This window comes from Octopus sinensis, linkage group LG1, assembly GCF_006345805.1.
Source record: "Octopus sinensis linkage group LG1, ASM634580v1, whole genome shotgun sequence".
Lineage (NCBI taxonomy): Eukaryota > Metazoa > Mollusca > Cephalopoda > Octopoda > Octopodidae > Octopus > Octopus sinensis.
Window position 1 is genome coordinate 22,376,153 of NC_042997.1, and position 17,735 is coordinate 22,393,887.

At 37.3% G+C, this 17,735-nt stretch overlaps 1 protein-coding gene across 4 annotated transcripts in view; it reads left to right on the forward strand.

Moving 5' to 3' along the window:
• The window catches only part of LOC115219813 (solute carrier family 12 member 4), a 222,297-nt gene that overhangs the window by 200,620 nt on the left and 3,942 nt on the right, over positions 1-17,735 (forward strand). For 3 of the 4 annotated variants that reach the window (XM_036511783.1, XM_036511878.1, XM_036511917.1), the window contains 4 exons: positions 2,654-2,749; positions 4,111-4,313; positions 6,513-6,527; positions 12,794-12,927. In XM_036511783.1, coding sequence (XP_036367676.1) covers positions 2,654-2,749; positions 4,111-4,313; positions 6,513-6,527; positions 12,794-12,927 — 448 coding nt within the window. The remainder of the gene's footprint in view (positions 1-2,653; positions 2,750-4,110; positions 4,314-6,512; positions 6,528-12,793; positions 12,928-17,735) is intronic. The other variant, XM_029790092.2, reaches the window with a different exon arrangement.

Sequence of the window (17,735 nt, forward strand, 5' to 3'; positions counted from 1 at the left end):
AGTAAAAATTTTGCATTATGTAGCTTGTTATTCTCTTTAAGTGAACATTTTTCTGGTTGAAATACACCGAAAAATGGCGACACAGCAGTCAAAAAAATCGTAAAAAATAGGATTTTCATAGAAAAAAAGCACCTTTTTGATGTAAATAATTTTTGGTATTAACATGGTCCGATTTGAATTTTTTCTTCTACGGAATGAAGAGCAAGCCTTCTCCTATCATACTCTCAATTTTGGTCAACTTGCACCGCAGGGTCTCAGAGGAGATAGTGTTAGTTGAAGGCTACCAAACCTGCCATACACAGACAACTGCAGCTTTATATATACATAGATGTATTTGAGTTGGCAATTTATATCAATAGGTCTCTTTAATAATATTTCGTATTGGTGTGAAGCGAATGTTTATTTGTCTTGTCATTAGTCTGTCCTTTGTTTTGATCAATTTGTATATCATATTTGTCTATTTTGTCAACAGTCTGACATATAGGACATCCTCTTTTCTTTTTAAAATTGAATTTATTGACTTTACAAATATTCCTAAATCTCTTTTAAACATGCAAGCACAGGCATGTCTGTGTGGTAAGAAATTTGCTTCCCAACCACATGGTTCTGGATTCAGTCCCACTGCATAGCACTTTGGCAAATATCTTGTACTATAACCAGAGGCCAACCAAAGCCTTGTGAGTGGATTTGGTAGATGGAAACTGAAAAAGCCCCCATATATATATATATATATATTAAATTCAGACACAGTAGGGTATTTAAATACCACTTGTTATAAAAGGAGCCATCACTCCTAAACCACCAATAATTCACTATTAAAATTCACACGGGCAATGCAACGAACATATCAGAAAGAGGCTTACCTTCCTTGGAATACAGAAATAAGGTGTAAACTTACTAGCCACCTTATTATTATCATTATTATTATTAATAACGGTAATAATACTTCTTTGATTTATATATATATAAAATAAAATACAAAATGGGACAAGAACGCAAAACATCTGGACAACTAGGTGATACAAAAAGGGACAACAAAACATCCAGATAAACAATACAAAAAAATCATGGACGGGTCATTCAAAGCCTTTTAGTTGCCATATTTCATTTATTAAAGAATTAGATGAAATCTGAAAACTATTGAGACATCATAGTGGTGAGATACAAAGATATATGTTATAATACATTTAGCTCATATCAGCATGGAAAAAGTTTATAATGATGAATTGCTGAAAATTTACAGGCTGGCATAAGAACGGGCATCCAGCTGCAGAAACCGTGTCAAAGCAGACATTGGAGCTTGGAACAGTTCTCTAGTTTACATGCTCCTTTGAAATGTCCAACCCAACATGGAAAACGGGTATTAAACAATGATGATAAGGAGGAGGAGGATTTTTAAGTATCATGATAAATTATATTCTCCTTCAACTTTCAAATCACTCTTTACTGACAATAGGTAGGAATTCTGCTGCTGAGAATATATGTTACAAGAAAACATTGAGTTAACCTTATATATATACAACATTCATATCTACAATTAAAAGACAAACCATACCATAGACATTAACATATAACTAGAGACACAAGTATTGATGTCGGCAATGCCCAGAGAGCCTTATGTTGTAAGATAGCAAATGACTGACCTCCCGACCTTATACTTAAGAGAGAATTTTACAGAAGTTGATTCAGTGACAGTAATGACATCAGTTCTTGCTATTTTTACATGTTGGTATTGCATAACTGCTTTCTTTTGCAACTTTGGATTTGTGTATTATTAGAGTATTTTGCAATGGTAGATATAATGTTCCTTGACTAAGAAGACTTCACAATGCTTCAAGCAAGAATTCATCTTAAAATCCTGTGTTCAGTTCTCTTGCATTGTAGCCTCTTATTTATTATAGTCCTTATGGAGAGGTGAGGCTGGTTTGCATATGGGTGACTGCTGGTCTTCCACAAATCAACCTTGCCCGGTCTTGTGCCTCAGAAGGATCTTCACCCCTTTTTCTCTGTAGCTAGACGGATACATGTGTTCTACATTTTGAGAAGTTATGAACTGTTTCATGAGTCTTCGTCACACTGGTGTCCTTATTTTGACACCACTCTGACTAATTTTTCTTCTTTTCTTTATGCCTTTAACCCTCCAACACGGAGTATAGGCCACTTATAGTTGAATTCCATGTCGCATAATTTTTGGCTTCTGTACTAATACTCTGCCATGAATGTCCCCCCTTCTCTAGTTCCTTTTGTGTTGATCTCCGCCACGAGTTCTTAGGCCTACCTCTCCTTCTATATACATCCGGTTTCCACTGTAAAGCACTTTTCACTACATTTGGTATGTTTTTTCTAATTATGCTACCAATCCACTTCCACTTTTTCTTAAATATTTGCTCCCTAATCGAAACTTCATTTGTTCTTTGCCATAGCTCTATATTGCTTATGTGTTCAGTCTAATTTTAAGTATCTGTTGATGAATGATTGTATTTGCTTATTTGACTTAACTGTTGTTCGCCATGTTTCAGCCCCATACAATAACACCGCTTTGAATAATTCAAAACTTATAAAATTCCTCATCTCAGAAATACAGAAATGTGTTTCTTGTGTTCTTTTGTCATAAATAATAATGTAAAAATTCTCCACCTCTTTATTTTCTCAGAGTAACTCTGACATATCTGCTTATACCTATGAACGAACCCTTATGATGGAACAAAGAACAGAACTGCTGAGTAATATGAGACTGCAGAAAGAAACGGTTAGTTTTCTTTCTTCTAATTTGCTAATTTGCCTCTAAATAAACTTAATCATCATTTATCTTTCTCTCATTATATTTTCTGATGCTGCTAGTTAGCAGAAGAAAGCATATTTAACCCATTATTATTCAGATTTCTCTGTCGAATGTAATGCTTATTTGTTCACATTGATAAAAAAATTAATCATACATTACATTGTAGCTTTGAGATTTCAGTGATGTGATTGCTTATTTTTAGAATAATATTCTAGGGTAAGTGTGAGAGGACAGCTCTGGTAGAATATTTGGACCAGATATGACTGGCTTAAATGCTAAAGGCTTAATTTCTGTATTGAAACAATTCTTAGTTGTAAGAATCATAATATAATGGATTTCAGCTAAATTTAAACAAAATGTCCACACATCATGTATTTATTAGAAAATATGCTTTTTGTTTCTAAAACCATTCATTTTGAAATTGACCATATCATCTAAAGAAGGTAATGAGAAATGGCTGCATACCTTACTGAAGCTAAAATATTCTACTGCTCTTTCTCTATTTTACCATATTTGTACTCAATTTTACTATATTTTTTTATGTGCAATGCACATTATTATTCTTCTTCTTCTTATTATTATTGAGTGAGAGAGCAGTTCATGCCATCAAAGTGACACTGGGGTAAAATATATGAAGCCCAATATACCAATCATGACTCCCCGTCTGATAAGGGTACACCAGGCACATGCATCACAATCATATGTGCGCGACATGGTGATCTCATATCAAGATAAACAGCACATGACCTTGCAGGTGGGGCCCAGTTAGAATTTTCTTCAGGTTGAGTAGCCCATCCCACTCAAAAGGTCCCTGAATAAGGGTTGTTTAAGGATGTTGAAAGAACCACCCATGTTTCTAGAGGTGAATTATTCAAACCCCAAAGAATCCCTCTCAACACATGGCTATGATGCTCCCCCACTACTTCTGCTCATGATCAGAGATGCACATATCATCAGCCACTAAGGGACATGCTCAACTGGTTAAGGTCAAACAACTGACAAGCAAATCTGTGGTATTGAGCAGAATATTTGCTGTAGCCCATCTTTTATACCAAGACAAAACAATGTATATGATAACACTTCCAATCAGTTAAGATCAGAAGCTATGAGAGCCACTGCCTGGTACTGCAATAGGGCATTTTTTATTATTATTTATTATTATTATTATTATTATTATTGTTATTAACATCATCATTATTATTATTATTATTATCATCATTATTATTATTATTATTATTATTATTATTATTATTATTATTACTACTATTAGGTGCAGACAATTATGTTTGTTCTAACTTCCTGGTGTTTGTTGTATTTTTGTTTTGTAGGCTCAGTCTATAATTGATCGTGCTCATAATCCTACTTCTCTGGAGTCAAAAGATGCGACATTGGAAACAGTTGTTGAAGAGGCCATTGAATTCAATGATGCTGCCAATTCACTAGAACTTGACCGAAGTCAATACACATTTTCTCCATCAGAAGCAAAATCACTTGGAAAAGAATTAGGGAAAGAACTTTTCCAAATGAAACCGTTAGTATTGAATTATTCTATTTGCTAACTGAAAATTTTCAAGATTATTTCTTTTTTATAATTTTTGATGATTTCTCTTTAATGATAAACAAATTGTTTATTTTCTTTTGAACTTTAAAACTAATATAATTGAACTTGTAAAGTGTCCTCTTTCTCTTTTTACTCATCCTGCTTAATATCAGTGCCAAATTTCCTATGTTGACATCTTTACTATCTTTAAAATGCAGACAACGACAAGGTTTTCCAACCACATGGTTCCAGGTTCAATCTCACTGCGTGATACCTTAAGCAATTATTTTCTACTATAGTCTTAGGCCAACCAAAGTCCCGTGAATGGATTTGGTAAACTGAAAGAAGTGTGTGTGTGTGTGTCTGTCTTTGTTCTTCACCACTGCTTGATTGCTGGTGTTGATATGTTTACATCCCCATAACTTAGCAGTTCAGCAAAGGAGACCAATTGAATAAGTTCCAGGCTTTAAAAAATAATAAGTGCTGGGGGTTGATTAATTCGATGAAAAGTTCTTCAAGGCAGTGCACCAGCATGACCACAGTCTAATGACTGAAACAAGCAGAAGATTGAGTGTCAATATGAGGACAGAGTAGAAGATTCAGAAAGAGTTGGATGAGTCAGCTGATGATTATGTAGGTACAGCAGCTCAGGAAACTCACTCTGATCAAACTCTTGAATTTGTTGGTGACATCCAGGCCATGATTGACAACAATCCTTCCAAGTCAATTAGGCTCATTGTTCAGGACATGAGAGTGTCTGAGTCTCTTATCAGGCAGATAGTGCTCTCTTTTACTCTCTTTTACTTGTTTCAGTCATGTGACTGTAGCCATACTAGAGTACCGCCTTTTAGTCAAGCAAATCGACCCCAGGATTTATTCTTTGTAAGCCTAGTACTTATTCTATCGGTCTCTTTTGCCGAACGGCTAAGTTACGGGGATGTAAACACACCAGCATCGGTTGTCAAGCAATGTTGGGCGGACAAACACAGACATACAAACACCGAGACCTCTGGAAGTGTGCTGTGCGCGAGAAGACCCGGCAGGACAAGTGAGTCCATAACCCGTGGCCTTCTACATGGGATGGAGCCAGCCTACGTATGCATACCTTCCCTTCTTGGGACACAAAACTCTACTTGTGAAGACGTGTTGAGGCAAGTGAGGATCAGAATCGAAATCGATCAATGGAAATTGCGGATGTGCTACCAGTGCCGGTGGCATGTCAAAACTCTGCTTGTGAAGACCCGTTGAGGCAAGTGAGGATCAGAATCGAAATCGATCAATGGAAATCGATCAATGGAAATTGCAGATGTGTTACCAGTGCCGGTGGCATGTAAGAGAACTTTCCGTTTCGCGACCGTTGCCAGCACCGCCCCGTTTCGTGTCTGTTGCCAGCCTCGCCTGGCCCTCGTGCTGGTGGCACATAAAAAGCACCATCCGTTCGTGGCCGTTTGCCAGCTCTGTCTGGCACCAATGCGGGTGGCACGTAAAAAGCACCCACTACACTCACGGAGTGGTTGGCGTTAGGAAGGGCATCCAGCCGTAGAAACACTGCCAGATTTGACTGGGCCTGATGAAGCCTTCTGGCTTCACAGACCCCAGTAGAACCGTCCAACCCATGCTAGCATGGAAAACGGATGCTAAACGATGATGATGATGATGATGACAAGCTTCTTTCAGTTTCTGTCTACCAAATCCACTCACAAGGCTTTGGTTGGCCCAAGGCTATATAGTAGAAGACACTTGCCCAAAGTGCCATGCAATGGGACTGAACTTGGAACCATGTGGTTGATAAGCAAGCTACTTATCACACTGCCACTCCTACGCCTATGAAGTGCATAAAGACATTCGGTATTCCTCATACAAGATGAGAAAAGATCAATTTTTGTCCCAAACCAAGGACAAAAGGAAATAGGATTTTGTCTGGCAAAAGGACTCTACACCATGCCACCCATGCAGGAAAGCACAGTAATGGCTGTCAGTCAATTTCTGTGACCCCATCACCCCTAAAATCTGGCCACCTAACTCCCCAGACTGCAACCTCCTTGATTATTATGTGTAGAACATAGTGTTAAAATGAAATGTCAGTGTTATTTTCATTTTTGCATAATTTAGACAACAATATATATATATATATATGTATATTTTTTTTTTTTCTTTTTTTCTTTCTTTCCTTCCAACTTCATTTTTAAGACAACAAAGAATTTGGTAAGTATTCCTTCCTTAATGGATTGGTAAGTGATTTGGTACCGTTAACCTTTACCTCAACTCCTTATTTATATTTTTCTTTGTTGTTGTTGTTTATTGGTTGTTTTCTTTTTTTTTTTAGTTTGCTGTTTGCTAAAAAAAATAATTGTTTTGATATGTCCCTCGAGTTAACATGTCAAATCAACAAATCTGTCTGTGGTCATTGCTGTCTTAAGTTAACACCTGAAATAATAACTGCTACATAAATGTTTGATAAATTATGTAACAAGCCATATTGTAATTAATAATCATTAATTGGTACATCTGTTAATAATAATCTAGGTAAATGAGTTAGAGGAAAGAGACAGACACATATCAATAATTCATAAAAATTAGTAATAGTGTTTCAAAGTGGTTATGTTTTCTGAGGCAAAATGGAGGAATTTGGCATACTGCCATAACCATTTCATTCAACTGTTCTTGTACAAGTGCTAATGAGGGAACATTTATACAGTTGCTTAGTCTATTAAAAATAGCAGTCAAATCCCTATTATTGCCTTCCTAAAAATTCAATAACATTGGATAATGTAGTTCTAGATATGAGAAGATTAAACAAAACAAAAAAAAAAAGACCAAGAGGGAATGGTCATGATTGGAATGTCTTTGATCATAAGTGTGCTGAATCAAAGCTGACTCGGGGTTAAGCAACAACCATTTCTGTAAGTATCTAAATTTAAAAATCCAGCTAAGTATGCCATCTTAGATATATATATCAGGTTATATAGAAAGTTCTGTTCAACTTTTAGCATTTATTTAAAAGTAAAACCATATTTTATACTGCAAATTTAATCATATCTTTTATCTTTTACTTGTTCCAGTCATTAGACTGAGGCCATGCTGGGGCATCACCTTGAACTTTTAGTCAAATAAGTCAATGCCAGTACTTATTTTTTAAGCCTGGTACTTATTCTATCATTCTCTTTTGCTGAACTGCTAAGTTACAGGGACGCAAACACAGATATATATATATACTTACACACATACATACAACAGGCTTCTTTTAGTTTCCATCTATCAAATCCTCTCACAAGGCTTTGGTTGGCCTGAGGCTATGGAAGAAGAGACTTGCCCAAGGTGACTGAACCTGGAACCATGTGGTTGCAAAGCAAGCTTTTCACATCACTTCTCTTTATGTTTGTAAGTCTTTGAACGCCTGATTTCAAAAAATTACTTGAGTTTTGAATGAAAATATTCATTTGATTAATTTTCTGTTTTCCCTGCTGGCCATACTTTGTCTAATTTGTTTTGCTCCAAATAAGTAGAAGTCTGATGGAGCAAGATCTGTAGAATATGGAGAGTTTAGCATTTTCCCCATATAACCAATTTCAGAACAATTGTAATAACTTGTGCAGTGTGAGATAAAACATAATCTTGATGAAAGAGGACCTCTTCTTACAGTTTATTAAGGTGGGATGCTTTCTATCTAAAGCAATTTTTAAACAATGAAATTACTGACACAACATTCAAATCACATTCGGAAAATAACTGATTTAGCATATTCTCTTCTCATTACACGTCTACATTATAATAAAACTTTCTCACGTTTAACAACTGTATTTACAATGAATACAAGGCAACTGAGTTTTATACACCTAGAAAATGATTACAAAATATCTATCATTGGACTGCAAAAATATCTAGTACAGATTCAGGCTTTCAAGGAAACCAACAAATACAAGAGAGAGAATACAATAACATTAGGACTACAGAATGCTATGATAAAACTGTTTTGAGTAGTGACCATGTTTGAGCTTTTTATTTTTTTTGCCAGAGTAAAAATAGACAAAGAAAAATCCTAACACTGCTAATTCTTTCCATCCCAAACACTCAATACAAATTTTCTGTAGATGAAGTTCCTCCTCATGGGTGTGGTACAGGTTTTTTTTATCTGGGTTTAACCACTTTCTGTGGAACTTAATATTGCTGTAAACAAAGGCAGCAAGCTAGTAGAATCATTACCATGCTGGACAAAATGCTTAGCAGTATTTTGTCCATTTTTATGTTCTGAGTTCAAATTCTGCCAGGATCGATAAAATACGTACCAGTTGAGCACCGAGGTTGATGAATTCAATTTATCCCCTTCCCTGAAATTGCTGGCCTTGTGCCAAAATTTGAAACCAGTGTTGCTGTAAACAATCCATTTCTCATCTCTAGTCATGATATGGTTTGAAATGGTGCTTAGATGTTGCATGTATGGAGCCTTTATTGACAATTTCCTGCTGGAAGAACATAAAGAACCCAATTTCTGTACTTTAAAACTTTCTTAGCTCTTTTAAATGATTACGAATGGTTAGAATGCTGATATTAGATTCAGTTAAAAGCTCTTTCACTGTCACAGCAGGATTCCTTGCAAGTGTTGCCTCTAGCATTTCAACATCCAATTTTGAAGGCTATCCTGATCTAGGCTCACTAAGCAAATTGAAATTGCCACGTCTGAATTCTTCACTTTCACAAAGTTATTTATGGTTATTACATTTGCATTAGAACCTCAATGAAACTCATAAAGAATAATGTAACGAATAGGCTCTTTACTTGGTTCCATGATGAGTTCTTCAAACAGAAAATTAATTTACTAAAATATGGTTGTTGCTCTATGGAAATTCTTCATAAAATGATTTTACATCAATGAATGCCATCAGTATTGGTAATCTTTACAAAAATACAGACTTGTAATCAGACAGAACTTTCTATACAACCTGATATATTAATACGTAAGACCTCTTGAATTCCTCAGTAGCAATGTAGTAATAACAAAATTTTTATTAAAAATTACAGTCTTAAAAACGAGGTTGCAGAGGGTGGGACAGGGAGTATTTCTCTTAGCTGTTGACATTTTGGATGCAATATTCCATTGCTTAACTTCCTCAGAAATATTCCTGTCGTTATCCAACATTTGCATTGGCTCAAATGTCTATCAACAGTTCCTCTCCTGCTTCAGTTCTCAGTGTGTTGGTTGTATTGGGGGGGGGGGGCTTTTTGTTCTTTTCTCCAACTCAAGTTGGAGATGAATATATACTATGCATGTTTTGATTAGTTTTCACTAATTATTATTCTTATTAAACACTAAGGTTTTTTTTTTAATATTTTGGTTTGTTGAGGTTGTTGATGCCTTCTATTTGCAATGTTTTGTATTTCGATAGAGAAAAACAGAAAATGGGGAAGGAAAATGTTTCTTTTAATTTACAAGGCCTTAACACAAAAATAGGAGGGTCCTAGAAAGAATTAAGAAATGTTAATTTTTGGAATATGGTACAACAAAATCAAAAACACCCATTCTTTGTTGTAACACCAATAAACAATTTCTAACCAAAGGTTAAAGGCCGCTAATTCACAGGGCCAGGTTATGGATTCCAGAGTGAGAAAAAAAAATTAAGCTACCCCTAGTGAAATTTGAACTTAAAATGTAAAGGAATGTTAATAAAAACTTCATTTCCAATGCTCTAATGAATCTGCAAGGTCAGCAATTTTGAAGGGATGGGGTTAATTGATGCCATCAACTTCAGTACTTAGCTGGTACTATTTGTTACCAACCCCAGGTGGAATGTAAAGAGCTGGAACATATACCACACTACATTTATTCCAGCACTCTAACAATTCTGCTACCTTGCCACATTTAATAATAATAATAATATTTTCTACTAAAGGCACAAGGGCTGAAATTTTATGGGAGGGGATTATTATTATTATTATTATTATTATTATTATTATTATTATTATTTTCAGCTTCGCCTCGTATTGCATATTATTTCTCCATACAGGGTTTTTTTTCAATGGCGGCCCATTTTCGCGGGGTTCCACTATTCCCTTCTCTCTCTCCCTCTTTTACGTTGTCTGCCATCCCCCCTCTTCCTTTGCTAAGAGCATTTTTAAGCCAGCCCGTCATATTCCCATGTCAGGCCGAAGAACGAAATGTTCCCAAGATAAGAGAGTCTTTCTAATCTAATGTTGTGGTTGAGCTGTTTATTATTTATTATTATTACTATTATTATTAGTATTAGTATTGTCCCTTTGATCCTCGGTCGAAAGTTTGCTTATTATTATTATTATTATTATTATTATTATTATATTATTACTATTTTCAGCTTCGCCTCGTATTGCATATTATTTCTCCATACAGGGTTTTTTTTCAATGGCGGCCCATTTTCGCGGGGTTCCACTATTCCCTTCTCTCTCTCCCTCTTTTACGTTGTCTGCCATCCCCCCTCTTCCGTTGCTAAGAGCATTTTTAAGCCAGCCCGTCATATTCCCGGTGCACCCGCCCTTGCCCACCCCCACCACCAATACCGGATATCTCTATATTTTTGCTCCATCTATACCGGATGTCGCTTCTCCCACCACCATTATAGGTGTCTACTCTTCGAACCCCCCTCTTCAATACGCTATTTCACCATGCATTACCCCTCTCTTGATATCCTACGTTCTACTTGCCTAGAACCTGTCATCATTTCTCTGAACCACCCCTCCCCACTGGTGCTCCCCTATATTTCTGCACCCCCCCCCCACATAAAAAGCACCATCCGAACGTGGCCGATGCCAGACCCCTCTGGCACCTGTGCAGGTGGCACGTAAAAAACACCCACTACACTCGCGGAGTGGTTGGCGTTAGGAAGGGCATCCAGCTGTAGAAACACTGCCAGACTAGACTGGAGCCTGGGGCAGCCCCTACCTCCCCAGACCCCGGTCGAAACCGTCCAACCCGTGCTAGAGCGGAAAACGGACGTTAAACGATGATGATGATATATATATATATATATATATATATTTCTTTACTACCCACATGGGGCTAAACACAGAGGGGACAAACAAGGACAGACAAACGATTAAGTCGATTACATTGACTCCAGTGCATAACTGGTACTTAATTTATCAACGCTGAAAGGATGAAAGGCAAAGTTGACCTCGGCGGAATTTGAACTCAAAACGTAACGCAGACGAAATACGGCTACACATTTTGCCCGGCATGCTAACATTTCTGCCAGCTCGCCACCATAAAATTTTCATCATTATTTAATGTCTACTTTTCCATGCTTGCATGAGTCATACGAAATTTGTTGACAGATTTTCTATGGCTAAATGTCCTTCCTATCACCAACCCTTATGCAAAATTGTGATGCAGCTAGTAGCATATTAATGAGAGTTAGATGGCATGTTAAAATATGGTCGATCAAAGTAGTTTAACCTTTATATGTAGAGTCATGAATCGTGCCTCAACTAGTGATAGGAGGTAAGGTAAAGCAGAGAGTTAAATAACAACAAGAGTACTGAAAAATATAAACAGTTGTCCAAGAGAATGTATCACCATTTAGATTATGGGGTTAATGAGTAAAGACAACATATGCAAAAGGCAGGTTATTGAAATAAAATAACCCAGACCAGAAAAGAAAAACAATAAAGGTTAAATTGGTAAAAGTAGAATAAAAATGTAAGAATTATGAAATACAAAGGAGACATCATTACCATTTAACATCCGTTTTCCATGCTGGCATGGGTTGGACAGTTTGACTGAAAACTGGGGAGATGCACCAGGTTCCTATCTGATTTGGCATGGTTCCTACTGTTGGCTGCCCCTTCTAACACCAACCACTCTAAGAGTGTAGTGAGTGCTTTTTACATGTCATGCGCATGGGTGCCAGTTATGAAACACTGGCATTGGCCATGACTACAATCTCACTTGGCTTGACAGGTCTTCTCAAGCACAGTACATTGCCAAAGGTCTTGGTCACTTGTCACTGTTTCCATGAGGCCATAAGTTCAACTGTTGTTATTTTTCAAACTGTGATATAAGTTTTATGCCACGAGGGAAAAGAGATGACCAACATATTGGACACTTGTCCTTGTTTGGTGAAAGAAAAAAATATGATTGTCTTATCACTCAGCTGCAAGATTGTAAACAATTCATTTTGCTGTGACTCTCAATGGTACAACACATCTTTTATTTATTAAATTAATGATGCAGCACAGAATTTTGTCAGTGAATAGGTTGCGGTCTCAAAGCACCGAAAATATTTTGACAAATTAAATTTAAATGTTGAAGTGTGTTTCTTAAATGGCTTATAAACACCTTCCACGCTGCAATTGTTTTCGTTCCAGCACACGATCTCAGATCAGGTCACTTGCTATGCAAGTACATCTCCATAATAAATTAATTTTATTTTCTCCTTAATTTGTTTCTATTTTTGATGTGTTTTTGTTTATTTTTTTGTTTTTTTAAATTTTTTCTGAAATAGTGATAAAAAGAATGTACGAAGAATGCACACAGCAGTAAAACTGAATGAAGTAATTGTTGAGAAATCCCATGAAGCACAGCTTGTCATATTAAACCTACCAACACCTCCCAGGTCTGAATCTGGAGAACAAAACTGTATCCTTTCTTTAAAACCACTTTTATCTTTCTGTCTTTGAAATTTCAATTCATATTCTAAATATATTTCAACTGGGATAACCACAAAACCAGGCTCATTAAGTGCAGCTTAGTGTTTCAAATGCAAAAATAGAATTTTTTTTACAACCAGCGATAAAAGACAAAATTGACTTCAGAGGGATTTGAACACAGAACATAGCAGGCCATAACAAATATCACTTAGTATTTTGTTTGACACTGACTAAATTACCATGCAGTCTATTGGTTGAAATCAGTTAAAGAATAAAAGAACATCATACTTGCAATCCTTCCAACTCTTATCTAACAACACCATCCACCTCTCTTTTTTCACTCTGATAGTTTACTTGCACTACATTAACACACAGTAATGAAAATAAGATAATCATAAAATATATCAGATGATTCTGTTGTGTCTGGGGAGAGTCATTTTCTTTTTGTGCCTTATAGTGTAACACACTCACCAGTAAAATTTCCACTTATTTCTTAGAGTCAAGACTATTGAAAAGGTTGCAAGACACAAAGAAAATTTTAGGAAAAAATAAATAAGAAATAAGTGGAAATTTTACCGGTGAGTGTGTTACATTATAAGGCACAAAAAAAAATGACTCTCTCCAGACACAACAGAATATGCTTCAACACACGAACTCATATAAAGAATCTTGCAAACCAAATCCCAAAACGAAATATCAGATGATGAGAACTGACAAATTATAATCCTCAAATATACACAGGAGCTGTGACAGCGCTGTGCACTGAGGGACTTTGATGTTATAGACTGTGAAAAAGGAATAGGAGTGTACAGTGTGTATGCTTGATAATGTACAATATGACTTTTACCATGATGCAGCAATCTTTATTGCAGTTTACTATTTCTAATCAAATCCTTTGTCAAATACATACAAGAAAGAATAGATTACATCCACTCTAGGTGAATTTACACAGTACAACCTATAACAACAACTAAAGCTTTATTGTCTATTGTCTCTCACACTCTTCTGATTACTTAGCTGCAAAGACATTATATTCACACTTTAAACATGTTTCTTGAAGTACACCACTGCATAACATTACTTTCTTTTAGTCTCACACACACACACATATATATGTGTTTATTCCATTACCACAGATCCAACAAAATATATTCTCTTTCACTTATGAACTTGTCAGCTGCCCCAATTGATTCCATGAGCAAAAGCCATAGACTTTGTTTGACTAATGGTGGTTATGGATTAAATGTGCTGACACTCAAACGTCTGAGTTTTTCTTCTAAGTGGCCTGCCCATATTTCTATGAAGTTTTCATCACACTTGTCACACACATGCACACACACAGACACACACACACACATATATATATATGGAGGCACGTGGCTTAGTGGTTAGGGTGTCAGCACCATGATCGTAAGATTGTGGTTTTGATGCCTGCACCAGGCAACGCGTTGTGTTCTTGAGCAAAACACTTAATTTCATGTTGCTCCAGTCCACTCAGTTGGGAAAAATGAATAACGCTGCAATGGATTGGCATACCATCCAGCTGGGGAACACATATGCCATAGAAACCAGGAAACCGGGCCCATGAGCCTGGTTAGGCTTTAAAAAAGTGCGCATTTATATATATATATATATATATATATATATACATATGTATGGATGTATATATATGTATGTATGTATATGTATATACATATGTATGGATGTATATATATGTATGTATGTATATGTATGTATATATATGTATATATATATGTATGTATGTATATATATGTATATATATATGTATGTATGTATATATATGTATATATATGTATGTATGTATATATATGTATATATATGTATGTATGTGTATATATGTATGTATGTATATATATGTATATATATATGTATATATATGTATATATATATGTATATATATGTATATACTTTGATACTTTGATACTTTGATAGGTTTCGGCCATTATTGGCCCAGGCCATGTCTAACTTAATAGCACCACCTGGTGAAGTCTTTCAAGTCAGAATTTGGGCACTATGGCCCACTCAAGTAGAGAGTTATTGTTTACAGAGACATATCCGGGTGTAGGGGGTTTATCCGGGATTTCTTGAAGGAATCTGTCCAAAGACTTCTTGAACCCTATAGGGTCACTTTCTGTTTTAATGTGTTTTGGTGTAATGTTAAAGAGAGCGGGGCCAATTGAGGTGAAATAATTGTGCCGTATTGTTGTTATGAGATGAGAGTGCGATTTGTTTTTGGGCGGATGGCACGGGGCCCAAGCCTTGGATGTACCTTAAAGGTGATGCCAACATCATTTGGGCAATGCTGATGGAATATTTTCCACATCATGCAGATGATGTAGCGCTCACGACGACGTTGGAGAGAATAGAGTTTTAGCTTTTCTAGTCGACCCCAATAGTCGAGGCCTGTCATGCCATCTATCTTTTTTGTGATTGCCCTTTGAGGTGCTTCGACTTTTATGATACCTTGTATTGTGTGGGGAGACCACAGTGGACAACAGTATTCAAGGTGGGGTCGGGCAAAAGTGGAGAAGAGAAGGATAATGGTGTGGATATCTCTCGACTGGAAAGTTCTGAGAATCCAGGAACACATTCTGCGGGCCATGTCAACTTTGGTGTTTATATGAGTGCCCAGCTTACGTTGTTGTCCACAATTACTCCCAAGTCTCTGATGTTGTTGGACGCCGCGAGAGTTTCACCTGAAGGAAGGGAGTATGGGAGTTTCAGGGCATCCTCTTTTCCAAAGTGGATTAGCTCAAATTTATCCTCGTTCAGCAGCATATTGTTTTTTTTGTTCCCCATGGATAACAGCCAGTAGATCTGACTGAAGGCATGTCCGGTCACTCGCCTCATTTATGACCTTCTGTAGCTTGGAGTCATCTGCAAAGATTTTTATGTTGCTGTGCTTGATGATGTCATTAATGTCATTAATGTAAATGATGAAAAGAAGTGGGCCCAGCACAGTGCCTTGCGGAACGCCACTACTGACTTTGGCTGGGCTTGATTTTACCCCTTCAACTACAACATGTTGAGATCTGTCTGTCAGGAAACACTTAATCCATTTCAGTAACTTTCCAGAGACACCAATGTTGGATAGTTTTTTCAATAGGATCTTGTGATCCACCCTGTCGAAGGCCTTACTGAAATCAAGGTAGATGACATCGGTGTTGGAGCCCTCTCCCAAAGCTCTCAAAATGTCCTCAAAGTGATGCAGGAGCTGCGTTAGGCAGTCCCTTCCATTACGGAACCCATGTTGGTTGGAGATCAGCCGTCTGTTGCTTTCCAGAAATTGGGTTATTTGAGATCTCACCACCCTCTCAAATACCTTGATGATATGAGAGGTGAGTGAGATCGGACGGTAATTCACTGCAAGGGACTTGTTTCCCTTTTTGAAAACTGGGACAACAGACTGGGACAGAAGGTTTTTGGAATATAGCCAGCATCCAGTGAGTTTCTTCACAGATTAGCAAGGGGAGATGCAAGTTGGTGTCAACACACCTTCAGGACACAAGCAGGGAACCTATCGGGGCCTACTGCTGAATTGTGTTTTATTTCGTTTATCGCCGCTAAGACATCAGGGGCACTAAACGTTATGTCCGACATAGTGGTTGGGGGTTGACATCACTGATACAGCCCAGATCGGCCATATCAGGATTGCTGAAAACAGAGCAGTATTGTTTCTGCAGTATCTCGGCCATGGATTTGGCATTATCTTGGAGAGTGCCAGTTTCGTCAATTAGAGGGCCTACAGTGGAGACAGTGACCCTGCGTTTCCTCGCAAATGAAAAGAACACTTTGGGGTTGAGTTTGATTTTTTCAATGGCCCACTTCTCCTCAGCTGATCTTTGGTTATTGATGAGGGACTTCATGCATTGTTGGAGGTTATATTTTTTGGATTCAAGCAGTGCGATAGCCGTCGAATGTGTGTGTTGCTGTTGGCAGTACTTTAGTTTGTTAATTTTTTTGTTTGTTCTTTTTATTTTTCTGATAATGGTTTTTCTGTTTTGGGGGATTCTGCACTTTTTGTTCACAGGTCTTGGTGGGGAGTGTTTTGCACATATGTCTGTGACGGTGTCTACAAAGATCTGCCAAGATGTTTTATAGTTGGTGGAGATGTGTGTATGTGTAAAGGACCAGTCAACATTTGATAGCTCGTTCCTGATTGCATCCCAGTTGGCTTTATGGAGATCCATGTTGTCAAATGGGTGGGCTGGAGGAAGGTCACTAGGATTAGCTTTCGGCTGGTGGAATTTCACCATGAACCATGGTCTGGTCAAGAAGGGTTTTTTCCACTGTAACGTTATGTATAGTGTTAGGGTGGTTACTAAATACTAGGTCCAAAATGTTCTGATGTCTGTTGGTGCAAGGACAAGTTGGGACAAGAAAAACTCATTCGTAAAGTCGAAAAGTGACTCTGCTGCTTCTTTGTCAGCGGTTGAGGCGGGAGTGCTTGGTTTCAAACAGTTTGTAGTCCAGTCAACACAGGTAGATTGAAGTCTCCCATCATGAGTATGTTGCTAGAATGGCACTGTTGAATAAAGCACTTAATGCTGTTGAGGCATTCTTTAAAGCACAGTATGGGTGTTTGGGGCGGCCTATAGAGCCCAATCACTGTCAGATCATTGGCTTTGTTGTGCACGGTGACTGATTCACAGTAGCCGTTGGAGAATATACTATTTCCATCTGCCGTAAATGAATCATGCAGGAAAATGGCAGTTCCACCCTTCCTCCTGCCGATACGATCCGCGCGGATGGTTGTGAAATTCTTCACTCTCACTT